The 12461-nt window shown below is 34.2% G+C and overlaps 1 protein-coding gene across 1 annotated transcript; it reads left to right on the forward strand.

Moving 5' to 3' along the window:
- The first annotated feature begins 2777 nt into the window (after nucleotides 1-2777).
- On the forward strand, nucleotides 2778-11460 carry LOC109680427 (olfactory receptor 10C1-like). Its single transcript, XM_020155276.2, has 2 exons — nucleotides 2778-3709; nucleotides 11394-11460. Exons 1-2 carry the CDS (start codon nucleotides 2778-2780, stop codon nucleotides 11458-11460), a joined length of 999 nt encoding a protein of 332 aa, XP_020010865.2.
- The last annotated feature ends 1001 nt before the right edge of the window (nucleotides 11461-12461 follow it).

Below are 12461 nucleotides of genomic sequence, written 5' to 3' on the forward strand. Positions count from 1 at the left end.
TACTCTACTTTTTTCAGTTGTCATCTCTGACCTTTGGGAATTTTTGAAATGTATTTATTACACGATACATGTTTGTACTCATCCTGTTATTAATAGCAGTCAGTCTTTGTTTGTGTCCTACTCACCAGACGTTTTCTCTCTTTCCCAACATATTTGACCCTGAACCCATCACAGATATTTGTATGTGCTACCTACAGTCCAAATGGGTTATGGGCATTTATAGAAGGGTATCTTTGTGGTGTTAATTAAGAAATGTTTCAACATTTTTTTTTCCGCTGGACTGTCTACCTTGGTCCTATCAGTGTTGCTGAAGAAACTGTAGATCCTCCTAAAGGTAGGAATATATAACAGATTAGATATTTACCTATATATTTAACTAACAAATGACATAACAAACCTTATATAACGAAAGCTTTCTATGTAGATGCATAAACTATTACTGAAGAGTCGGGAGATTAAAGAAATCATTTGTTTTAAAATATAAGTAAGCCATTGTTCAGTTTTCTTTGGCTTAGCATTAAGTAAATTGTGTTATTACATGAAAAATATAGACATTTAAATTAATTACTTTGTAAGGGAAATGCTTATAAAAATTTCACTTATTAAAATAAGTGCAAATGCATTCTAATAGATAACTCAATGTGCACTCAGTTTCAGAATTGCTGTGTGTATTGAGGGTCCATGTAATCATGCACTACTTCATATTTAACAGAGTTTCATGTCAGTCCACTTCCTCTCTATAGTTAACTTTTGGGAGTTTTTTCATAGATGAGTGGACATCCAATTTCATAGATTAAAATGATACAATATACAACTATTTTAACCCAGAACATAAGTTTCAGGTTACATTTTTATGAACATATATGTGCATGGATGGATGAGCTTCATTTACGTAGGTATGCATTTTTTTTCTTTTCCTCTCTATGTGGTAGCAGATGAGTAGGAAAATCAAATCATAAAATGATATTAAGTTGGTGAATATGAGGAAGATTAGGGATTGTGACACAAAATTTCCCAAGCGGATACCTCTGTGCGTGTGCTGATGTGGCTAATACTCATTGAACACCTAATCAATTTTCTAAGTGCTTTCCAGAATTAACTCAATGCCTATAGCAAGTTTATTGGAAATATATTATCATCATCTCCTTTAATAAGTGAGCAAGTTGAGTAACAAAGTTTGGGCAAGTATTAGCTCTGTTATAGTATTACTTGTCTATACTAAAGTTAAAACCCACAGGGAATTTTTGAGTGTATTCTTTTTTATTATTGTGTATTAATTGTATAAATTAAGGTGTTTTATTATGACATTTCCATTCATGCATGTAGTGTACTTTGATAATATCTTCTTTATATGGAAATTAGTATGGAGGTTCCTAAAAAATTAAAATTAGAAATTCTATACAAGCCATTCATAACCACTTCTTTAGTATACCCATAAAAGTATACAATTATTCATCTAGAATTGATCATTTTAAGATTGAGAGAAAATTAACTGTCTAATTTGAGATATTGAGAGAAATGAAATTTAGGTTCAGAAACTATAATGTGCAACAGTGGGCAGAATATATAGGTACCCAGAGTAAAATTAAGCTTTAGAACTTTTTTGTTGTTGTTGCATGAGAACTTATTGATTGGCAAGTATGGCAGACACAGTGGTAAGCAAATTAAATAAGTGAATAAAATCCTACATCTTGTATCTATGTTGAGGCTACTATCAGGAAGAACATAGATAATCATTACTAGATTGATGTGAGTGCTATCATGATGGCTTTAGGGAGTTGGGAATACAGAAGAGAGGGGTTGTAAATGACTAATGAAGAGACAAGGGAGGGCAGGATTCAGGAAGAGTTTTCAGAAAGGAGACAAGTTGATGATTGAACATAATAAGAAAGTTCACTAGGTAAATAAACACAGGAGCATATGTCAAGTCCCCATGAGAAAATGAGTGCAAAGAAAATGAAGTATGTGTAAATAAGGCGCATAATAAAAAATGCTCAGATTCTTATATGAAGATGAGGTCCATGTGGAGAAAGGGTAAGATGAAAGTTTCTAACAATTGTCACTGAAATGATTCACCAGTTTTCATGAATTATACTAGGATTCTTTCAGCAGTCCGTCAGAGATATGATGTGTATGGATGTGATTCAGTCTTGGCATGGCTGCCTCTTCTTGTCTTTCACTTCGCAGCTCCTGCCTCACATTCGCAAGAATCTTGATGACCACTTTATCAGGATTGGTCTGTCATCAGAATATACTATTGTTATAACTCTATTCACTTTAGATATTATTTATTTATTAAATGGTTAACTTCCATTTTCCTTCAATATACTAGAAATATCATTTTGAGAGATGGTTTGTGTTCATTGCTGATTCTTAGTTCCTAGAACAATAAAGTACAAAACATCTGGGCTCAATACTCATTGAATAAATGGTAGAAGAAAACAAGTCTGTTGCTGCAGAAATAGAGAGAATGAATATGTATGAAAGACCTTTGCTTGGCAGTATTTGATAACAAATGAAAGGGAGAAATGGAATAAGAACTGAGTGTCAATGAACATTTTTCAATTTCATTTGTGGACAGTAAGTACAACTTGAAAAAATCAACTGAATTCCTGAACATAGAAGAGGATTTATGTGGCAAATAAATTGATTGGTAGTTTATGAGGTTTAGATTTGGAGATAAGAAATTTCTCTCTAGGACTTAACTAACGTTCAATATCATTATTTATTGCCCTCATCTGAAAGAATCTTGATGACTTTGCTCTTCTCTTTTGTAGATGAGCCTAAATTGTTCCTTGTGGAAGGAAAACAGCTTGTCTATAAAACATTTTGCATTTGCCAAGTTCTCTGAGGTCACTGAGCAGTGTTTTCTTCTATTTACCCTCATCCTACTCATGTTCTCAGTATCATTGACTGGCAATGCTCTCATAGCCTTTGCCATCTGGACCAACCCAGTGCTCCATACCCCCATGTACTTCTTCTTGGCCAACTTGTCTCTCCTAGAGATTGGCTACACTTGCTCCGTCATACCCAAGATGCTGCAGAGTCTTGTGAGTGAAGCCCAAGGGATCTCTAGGGAGGGTTGTGCCACACAGATGTTTTTCTTTACATTCTTTGGTATCAGTGAGTGCTGTCTTTTGGCAGCCATGGCTTTTGACCGCTACATGGCCATATGCTTCCCACTCCACTATGCAACACGAATGAGTCGTGGGATGTGTGCCCAATTAGCAATGGTTTCTTGGGGGGTGGGATGTACAGTAGGTTTGGGCCAGACTAATTATATTTTCTCCTTGGACTTCTGTGGCCCCTGTGAGATAGACCACTTCTTCTGTGACCTCCCACCTATCCTCAAGCTTGCCTGTGGCGATACATCCCATAATGAGGCTGCCGTCTTTGTAGCAGCAATCCTTTGCATTTCTAGCCCATTTTTGCTGATCATTGCTTCCTATGGCAGAATTCTAGTTGCAGTGCTGGTCATGCCGTCACCTGAGGGTCGCCATAAAGCTCTATCCACTTGTTCTTCCCACCTACTTATAGTAACACTCTTCTATGGCTCTGGATCTGTCACCTACTTGAGACCCAAAGCTAGCCACTCACCAGGATCTGACAAACTCTTAGCCCTCTTCTATACAGTGGTGACATCCATGCTCAACCCCATCATCTATAGTTTACGAAACAAGGAAGTCAAAGCAGCTCTCCAGAGAAGTCTGTGCAAGAAGGAGGCTTTGACCAATGGATAGGTAACAGAGAACCATGCACATCTGGTCTTGGAAAATATGGGAAATCAGATTAAAAACAAATAAAAACCTGTACATTCTTCCATCTATCTTGTAAGGAACTTCTTTAATAACTGTTATTGCATTTTGAAATCATCTCTGGACTCACAGCTATATTCTACTTGCAAATTCCTGAAGTAAGAATTTTAGTAGACAGATTTTCCAAAATATTTTATTCTTGGCTGGGATTAAATTATAAATTAACAGGTTATATCTCAGAAGTCTAGTAAATCTCACTCCACATTCTCAGGCATTTTCTAGACCCTGTGTGGCCATCTGACTTCTCCACATGTCTGTCCCACTTGGCTTCTAATTCCTAACAATTCTGTGAAGCACGATACAGCCTTCCATAAAAATGTCAGTTAGAGATGAATCAACTTGGGATGTAACACATTTGTGCATGGAAGCAATACTAAGAATCTCTCTGTATAGCTATCCTTATCTCAACTAGCAAAAAAACTTTGTCTTTCTTATTAATGCTTATACTTTCTTTTCAACAAAATTAGAGACAAGGGCAGAACAGATTCTGCCTGGAAGTGAGGGAGGGTGGGGGGAGAGGGAAGGGGTAGGGAGAAATGGCCCAAACAATGTATGCACATATGAATAAACAAATAAAAAGTAAATAAATAAATAAAATACAACCAAAAAATGTTTTAAATTTCTTCAGCTACAACTTTTGGCACACAATTCAGTAAAAGAATTGTTTTTACAACTTTTACACCCTGAAAAAAGTAAACACTCCAAGAAACATGGTGTCTAGTTTCAGAACTCTGACCAAAAGCATTAAAACAATAGTATGGAAACTTTTGACAAGAATTGATTTGACAAAAATATTTTCAAAGATGAAAAATAATACTAAAACACAAAATGGAAGAAAAACTCACTTCCAATAAATTATACAAAGATTTTAGGTAATTTATAATATTTATATCTTTCAGAATGTCATATTTATACTCTCAAGTGATAATATTGATATTTCCTAGTGAACACTGTGTGTGCGTATTTTGCCAGATATTTCTGTTCTACCAAAAACTTTGCAATTAATTTAAACATAATAGTTTGTGATGTTTATTTCTATGAGAATAGTGATTCACAATGGAATTTATGGAAATATTGAAAAATGACTGGTTCACAAATGTGCTACCAGGAATTATGTATAGAAATTACAGATGATAATTTATGTTTACTTATTTACTAGAAAATGAATGATTAATTGAGCACTAAACAAGTTAAAAACTTTCTATGGTGTGACATATGCACTTTTGATAAGAACTCAATATACAAGTTTAAAAGGCTAAAAGTGAAATAACAGCAATAGTTTCTCTAAGAAGTAATAATTGGTGACATTCTATCTTCTGCTTCTAAGGTTTCTTCAAAATGTACATTAAAAAACTTCCATAAAGTATTCTATTATTGGCATTTTTCTTAAAAAATATACAATGTGTGCTTTTTATAACAATTCCTAAAATATATAAGTGTAAAAATTAAAATTTAACCAGCTATATTCCTTCAGCACAGCAATAACCAAGGTAAATATCTGATTTATGGGTTTCAAATACATGTATATGTATGTATGCTTGTATAAATATATATAAAATATTTATTTATATCACATATATCTACTGAGAGAGCAAAACAGAGAAGGAAATGTCAGAAATGTATGTATATAGGTTACCATATCATGCCTTTCCGATCTCTGTGTGTTAAGAAGATGTAGAAGCCATGACACTATAATGACAAAGGGTATACCTAGTGTTCAAATAATTGGTTTCTAGATATCATCCTATAGTAAAAGTAACCTGAGTTCCTCAGAGAAGGAGTAGATCCTAGGGCTGATGCAAGCAAAAGACAAAATGAGTCTGAAAATTATGTAGTGTTAGAAAGACAGCAAGAGTTGGAGAATAAGCAGAGGATCTTGAAAAGACACAGGAAGTTACATAAAGGAACTCATGCTACACATCTGACAAGGGAATAATACCCACAATATATAGGCAGCTCAAAAACTAAATTCCAAAAAAGCCATGGCCTAATTAAGAAATGAGCAAATGAACTGAACAGAACTTTTTCAAAGAAACAAGTCCAAATTGCCAAAAAATACATAAAGAATTGTTCAACATACCTGACCACAAGGGAAATGCAAATCAAAACCATATTTAGATTCTACATCACTCTTGTTAGAGTGACTATCATCAAAAATGCAAACAAGAACAAATGTTGGAGAGAATGTGTAGAAAAAGGGACCCTTCCACACTTTGGTGGGAATGTAAACTACCCACCATGAAAAACAGTATGGAGGTTCCTCAAAAGCTAAACATAGAACTACTATATGGTCCAGCAATTCCACTCCTAGGGATGTAAGAGAAGGAATGTAAGTCAGTTTACAATAAAGACACCTGCACATCCATGTTTATTGCAGCATGAGTCACAATAGACAAGTTATGGAAACAGCTAAGATGCCCCACAACTGATGAATGGATTAAGACAATGTGGTATTTATATACAATGGAATTTTATTCAGCTACAGGAAGAATGAAATTTTATCATTTTCTGGTAAATTGATGAAACAGGAGAACGCCATCTTAAGTAAAGTTAGCCAGGTTCAAAAAGCCAAAGGCATGCATACAAATACATACAGAACATGTACTCAAAAGTGGGACTGGTAGTGTACCAGGAAGGAGGGCCAGAAGAGAAACAGACAGGTTGCATTCTGATGAGGCGGGGGAAGGGATGGCAAAGAAGAGAGATAAAACTTGAAGAATTGAGACATGAAGGTCACATAGCACTAGAGAGATGAAATAGCCAATAAAGTCACATGCAGCCATATATGGGTTGAGCTTTGCTTTTTGCTTCTGTAACCTGCTTGCAAATGTATATAAGGTGAGACCTGTTTGTTCTCAGGGCTCAGACTTTGGGCACAAGTCCTCTGGGTCTGTTTAAGCTCAGTAAACTACATTGCTTCCTGCTAAACTGCCTCAGTGTCCTGTATCTCAGCTTGAGATTTCCTCAACAGTAGAGGAAATCAAAGGAGGAAGAAAAGAAGGAAAGAAATATTATGAATAATAATGAAATACATCACATCTGTGTAGGAACAAGATACACACAAATAAAACCACACTGAAAATGTTTAAACAACACAAGATGGAGGGAAGTTAAATTGACTTAAGTACAATGCATGTACAGATATAATACCAAGGCAAAAATACCAATGAACAACTAGTAGATACCTAAACAACAAAGGGTAAGACCGCAAAGCAGATTATGCTAAGGGGAGGACACTCATGAAAGGAGGAGGGTAAAAGAAGGAAGTAAAGATGATTTATATGGTTGATGTACTTTCTATACAAGAACAAATATAGAATAGTTAAACCTGTTGAAATCACTATAAGAAGGGGACTGAGGTAAAAAGGAGAAAAATGGAGGGGATTAACCAATTCAGGATATAAGACATATGTACATAATGAAACTCTCTGTATTGTTATCTTAAACAAAGATGTCTTTTTTCAAAAATGAAGAACAGAAAGGTAAAACAGGTCCTATGTGGTACTAGTGAGAAGCAGAAGGATACAAGGAAAGGCTGCAAGAGGGAGAATATGGTAGAAATATTATGTACTCAAGCATGAAAATGGAAAAATGAAACCTGTTGAAGCTATTTTAAGAAGGGGGATAAAAGAAAATGGTGAAGGGAGTGAATTCAACTAAAATATATTGTAAGCACTTTTGTAAATGTCATAATTTACCCCCAATACAACAATAAAAAAAGGAAAACAAAAGAGTAACAACACCATAATAATTTTTGTAGGCAATATTTATAAACAGAGGTTAAAATCTTTTGGTGCTTCTTTTCCCTTTATTGTTGTGATGAGGGGGGTACATTGTGGTATTTACACAGATTCTTTACAATGCAGCAAATATATCATACATGAATTCACCTCCTCTCCCATTCTCCTTCATCCTCCCTCCCCTGAATCCTGTAGTGTTTTAACAGGTATAATTTTTGCATTTACATACATGCATACACAGTTTTTGCACCTTTCTACTCCCTTTCCCCAACATTTCCCCGCTCCCACTGGTTCCAAGCCTCCCCTCCAACCACCAGCCGCAGGACTTGTTCTGCCCTCCTGTTCTTCAATGTTGTAGAAGAAAAAAGAGAAAAGAGAAAACGAACATCATGACATTTTAGCTTGTTTGAGATAAAGGTAGCTTTATATGTATTATAACCCCAACTGGTTTTATGACAAGACACAGAACATTTCTAGTTTCAAAACACATCTCTCATGTTATTCATCAGCTGCAAGGGGATAACTATCAATATTACAGTAGAGACCTGTAGCCAAGTGATTAAAGATAACACATACTCTCCTTTATGATGAACTAAGAAGGACACAACATAGCTTCTGTAGTGTTTGGGCTAAAAATGCAAAACCTCAACCTAATAAAGACAAAGCATTAAACAAACTCAAATTAGCATTTCTCTACAAACTGTGTAAAGCTCATTAAAGATAAGAAAAAAATGAACTAATGGATTAGGAATAGACTAAGAGATATAACAACTAAATGCAAATTGGAATCCTGGATTGGTTCCTGAAATGGAAGAAGGACAGTAGTGGAAAAATTGTCAAAATTCTAATTAGGTTTGTGGTTCATGTAACTTGTGGTATTAAACCTGTGCCAATTTTCTGGTTTTGAGCATTACTACTATGGTTGTACAGAATGTTACCAATTGGGAAGCTGAGTAACTGGTGTATGGAAAAATCTCTTTCATTTCTGTGCCTTTACTGTAAGTTTGAATTAAGTTTGAATTAATTTCTGAAATAATAAATTTAAAACAGCATAGAAACCTTAAGTGGCATGCCTAAAAGAATACTATGTATGTTTATTACCTGAAAAGATGTACAAGGTAGGCCTCCACTTTATTATAGCATTTGGTTTCTTAATATTGGTGTAAGTAACAAGTTTTTTCCTTTTGAAGAATGCATTGAGCTCTGCACATAGGAGTTGTGCTCTTTATGGATGTGATTTTTTAAAATAAAACATTTATTAAAGGAATTGACATCTTCCAGAAATTCAGCAAAATTATGAATGCCTCAGAGAAAGAGAGGAAGCACCTAACAAATTCAATAGGTCTTTTATAAAGAATTCAGGCTCAAAAAGTCAAAGGTCATATGTTTTCCCTCATATTTAGAAACTAGACCTATGTTAAATGTATGTATAAATATATGTCATCATTTATATGTATGCATTAATATATGAAAGAGACAACAAGGTTGTATTATTAGTGGGTCTGTCTGCGGGGTCTATGACAGGTAAGCGAGGGAAAGAAAATGTTAAAAAAATATTGAAACAACTCATCTATATGAACATAACATAATGTAATGCACCATAAGCTGCTGAATATTAGGGAAGCATGGTTATAGAGAGGGAATAAGGGAGTTAATCACAAAAAGGAGTTATATGATTAAAGCATGATATATATAGGCTCGAAGTGTTAAGGTGAAACCACCTTAGACAATCAATATATATTTTTAAAAAATAAAGGACAAGAGAGAAAGTAAAATAAGTTTTTTCTAGGCATGGGTACCAGTGGAAGGGGGTGGGAATTAGGTAAAGGTGAATGAGGGTAAATATGTGGATGTATTTTGTATTCATATATGAAAATAGAAGAATGAATCCTGTTGAAGTTGTTCTAAGAAGTGAGAGAGAGGCATGAGAAAGAATGATGGAAGGGGTAAATCTAACTAAGATATATTGTAAGCACAACATATCCCCCTGTACAACTATTATATGCTAATAAAATAAATAAATAACAAACACGGATTTCTTCATTGGCCACTATGTTCACTAAAAAAGGGTGCTATTACTCACATCAAGGGAATGGGAACTGTTGAAAATGCAATGCTCCATAAACACTACCTTGGCAAAGCTAGAAGAATCTACAATGTCACTTAGAACACTGTTAGCATTGTTGTAAAGAAACAATTTCGGAGCAAGCTGGTTGCCAAGTGAAGTAACATGAGTTCTGAGGATATTGAGAACTCTGAAAGCCATGACATGCATGAAATAAATTGGTCAGACAAAGAAAGAAGCTAGAGAACAAGTTACCTTTGTTCACAGAAAGCACTAACTTGCTTCATCCAAAGAATACGGTGTAGTGTGAGAACAAATGGAAAGGTGGCTGAGTTTCTGGAATGTCCTCCCTATGAATTCAAGGCATCATTTATGTAAAAAATATTTCTATTAATCTGGACTGAAAAAATTATCCAGAAACTAAAATGTTTTCTAAAACATTTAGAAACATTTAGGGTAAAGGAGAATGATGGAGGGGATTAATTCAACTATGATATATTGTAAGAACTTTTGAAAATGTCACAATGTATCCCCAGTACAACATTAATATGATAATAAATAAATAAATTTAATAAATAAAAGCATAAATTAAATTGTAGTGAATATATTGAAAATATTAAGGTTTTTCATCATGGTATGGGTATGAAAAATCATGTATATTAATTTCTTTATTATTTGTCCTTATATTTACTATTTGTCTGGTAGATATGTTTTTTATTGGGTATTTGCCTGCCTTAATCCATAAATAAAAATTTAAATTGAATGTCAGTAAATTATAATTATTAATGCCAATCAAATTATTTTTTGAACATTAGAAATGCATGGTTACTACACACATGCACAGGAAATCAATGCGAGTCAACTCCCTGTATAGCTATCCTTATCTCAACTAGCAAAAACTCTTGTTCCTTCCCATTATTGCTTATACTCTCGTTTCAACAAAATTAGAGATAAGGGCAAAATAGTTTCTGCCTGGAAGCGAGAAGGTGGGGGAGAGAGGATGGGGATGGGGGGATAAGGGGGGGTAAGGGGGAAGAAATGACACAAACATTGTATGCACATATGAATAAAATAAAATAAAAAAAAGAAATGCATGGTTATTAGAGGTAATACCTTAGTTAACTCATCAATGTATTCTGACTATATCATATCTTTCTTCTCCAGTGTGGTATTCTAAATACCCACTCAACTGGTAACTAACTTCACCTGTAGTTATTCTTATGTATTTAAATAATTCTTGAACATTAATTATTTTTGAAAGCATTTTTATGACATAACACTTATGAAATAACAACATGTAAAGTATGTAAAGCCAATAAGGATCAGGATAATATTTTGTAAATAAATATTGAGAATATTGGAATAATAGGTGACTACTTTAAATTTTAAAAATTGCTCCAACTTTTAAACACCTTATCGTAATAAGATTGTAATACATAAAATCTTATTCTACATGAAGAGAAACAGTATTATGAATTCTATAAAATTATCATATCAATAAATATATAAATGATAAATTTTTTTATTTGTAAAGCTATGTTTACTTTTATGAAATTTAAGTATTCACATTTAGTAGGAATATTTAAACCTGCGTTTGTGTATTTTGTCTTTGGGCACAGGTTTAGATGAACAGGTTGATCAAGAGGAACTGAGAGCTAGTTTAGGATGAAAATAATGCTTAAGAGAGTTCCTTAGGTATCTTATCAATGTCTTCCTGTCTATCAATATTCAATCTCATGCTCACCTCCTTTGACAGCCTCCTCCATGGATGAGAGTGATCAGGAAAATTGTCTGGATACACTCAGTCCCAAATGTCATACAGAAAAGAACAAAAACATAGCATCTCCAATTAGACCATGGTGGTTTTCCAATGGATCTTCAGACTTTCAAATCAACTACCAACAGAACACCCACTTCCTGTGGTACTAGCAATGTGAGACCCTAAAAAGCAATAAGAAGTATTCTAAGGTAAACTTAAACTTCTGCAGTTATGATACAAGCTGTACTTTTATAAGATAGAGGATTTATTCTATGATGAGAAAATAGGTTTGTTATGGTTGTCAACCATGTCATTAGCAACTAGAGTAATAACTCTGTGATTTATGAATGTATAATACAGATGTACGACCATGTACCTGTGATATTTATTTTTTCATAGAATTTCTATAAAGCAGTTAAAGCAAAAAGATGAAAACATTTCCAGAAAGGAAGTTAAGAAGGATTTAAAGTGACTTCAGGATGTCATTAAAGGAAATTTTCTATCTACTTTTACTTAGAATTTAGCTATGCTCCTTATAAAGAAAAAAGAATCCACAATTAAGTAAAGCCTTAAAGTCCCAAAGTCTGAGATACTGCATAGGTGTGTTTCATATTTCTCCATAATGTGGTTACTTTGCCAGCAACCTTTTTATTGTCCATTTAACCTCATTGTTTCTCAAGGTGTAGATGAAAGAATTAAGCAAGGGTGTCACTACAGTATAGAAAAGGGTGAAAAATTTTCTATGATTCTATGGATTGAATATAGATAGAAATTGTAGTCCCAATAAACAAAATCTCAACAATTAGGTGGGACGCACAGGTTGCAAATGCCTTTCTCCTTTCTTTGGTGGATTTTATCCTGAGCACACTCTTAACAAGGCAGCCATAAAAGAGCAGGATAATCCCCAGAGGTAGAACCCTATAAATGACAGTAGCTATGGAGAGCTCATTTTCCAGAAAGGTTGTGTCTACACAAGCAATTTTAGTCAGAGCAGGCTCCTCACACATAGAATCATCCACCCTTTGGACGACAGCAAAAAGGCAATTAGAAAAGTGTGGACTAAATTGTAGACTCTATAAAAC

This window comes from Castor canadensis, chromosome 8 (genome assembly GCF_047511655.1).
Source record: "Castor canadensis chromosome 8, mCasCan1.hap1v2, whole genome shotgun sequence".
In the NCBI taxonomy this organism is placed as follows: Eukaryota; Metazoa; Chordata; class Mammalia; order Rodentia; family Castoridae; genus Castor; species Castor canadensis.

Coding starts and splice junctions, on each gene's coding strand:
- LOC109680427 (XM_020155276.2), top strand. CDS start 2,778: ATGAGCCTAAATTGTTCCTTGTGGAAGGAAAACAGCTTGTCTATAAAA. Junction 3,710..11,393: donor GCAGCTCTCCAGAGAAGTCT/GTGCAAGAAGGA, acceptor TCCATGGATGAG/AGTGATCAGGAAAATTGTCT.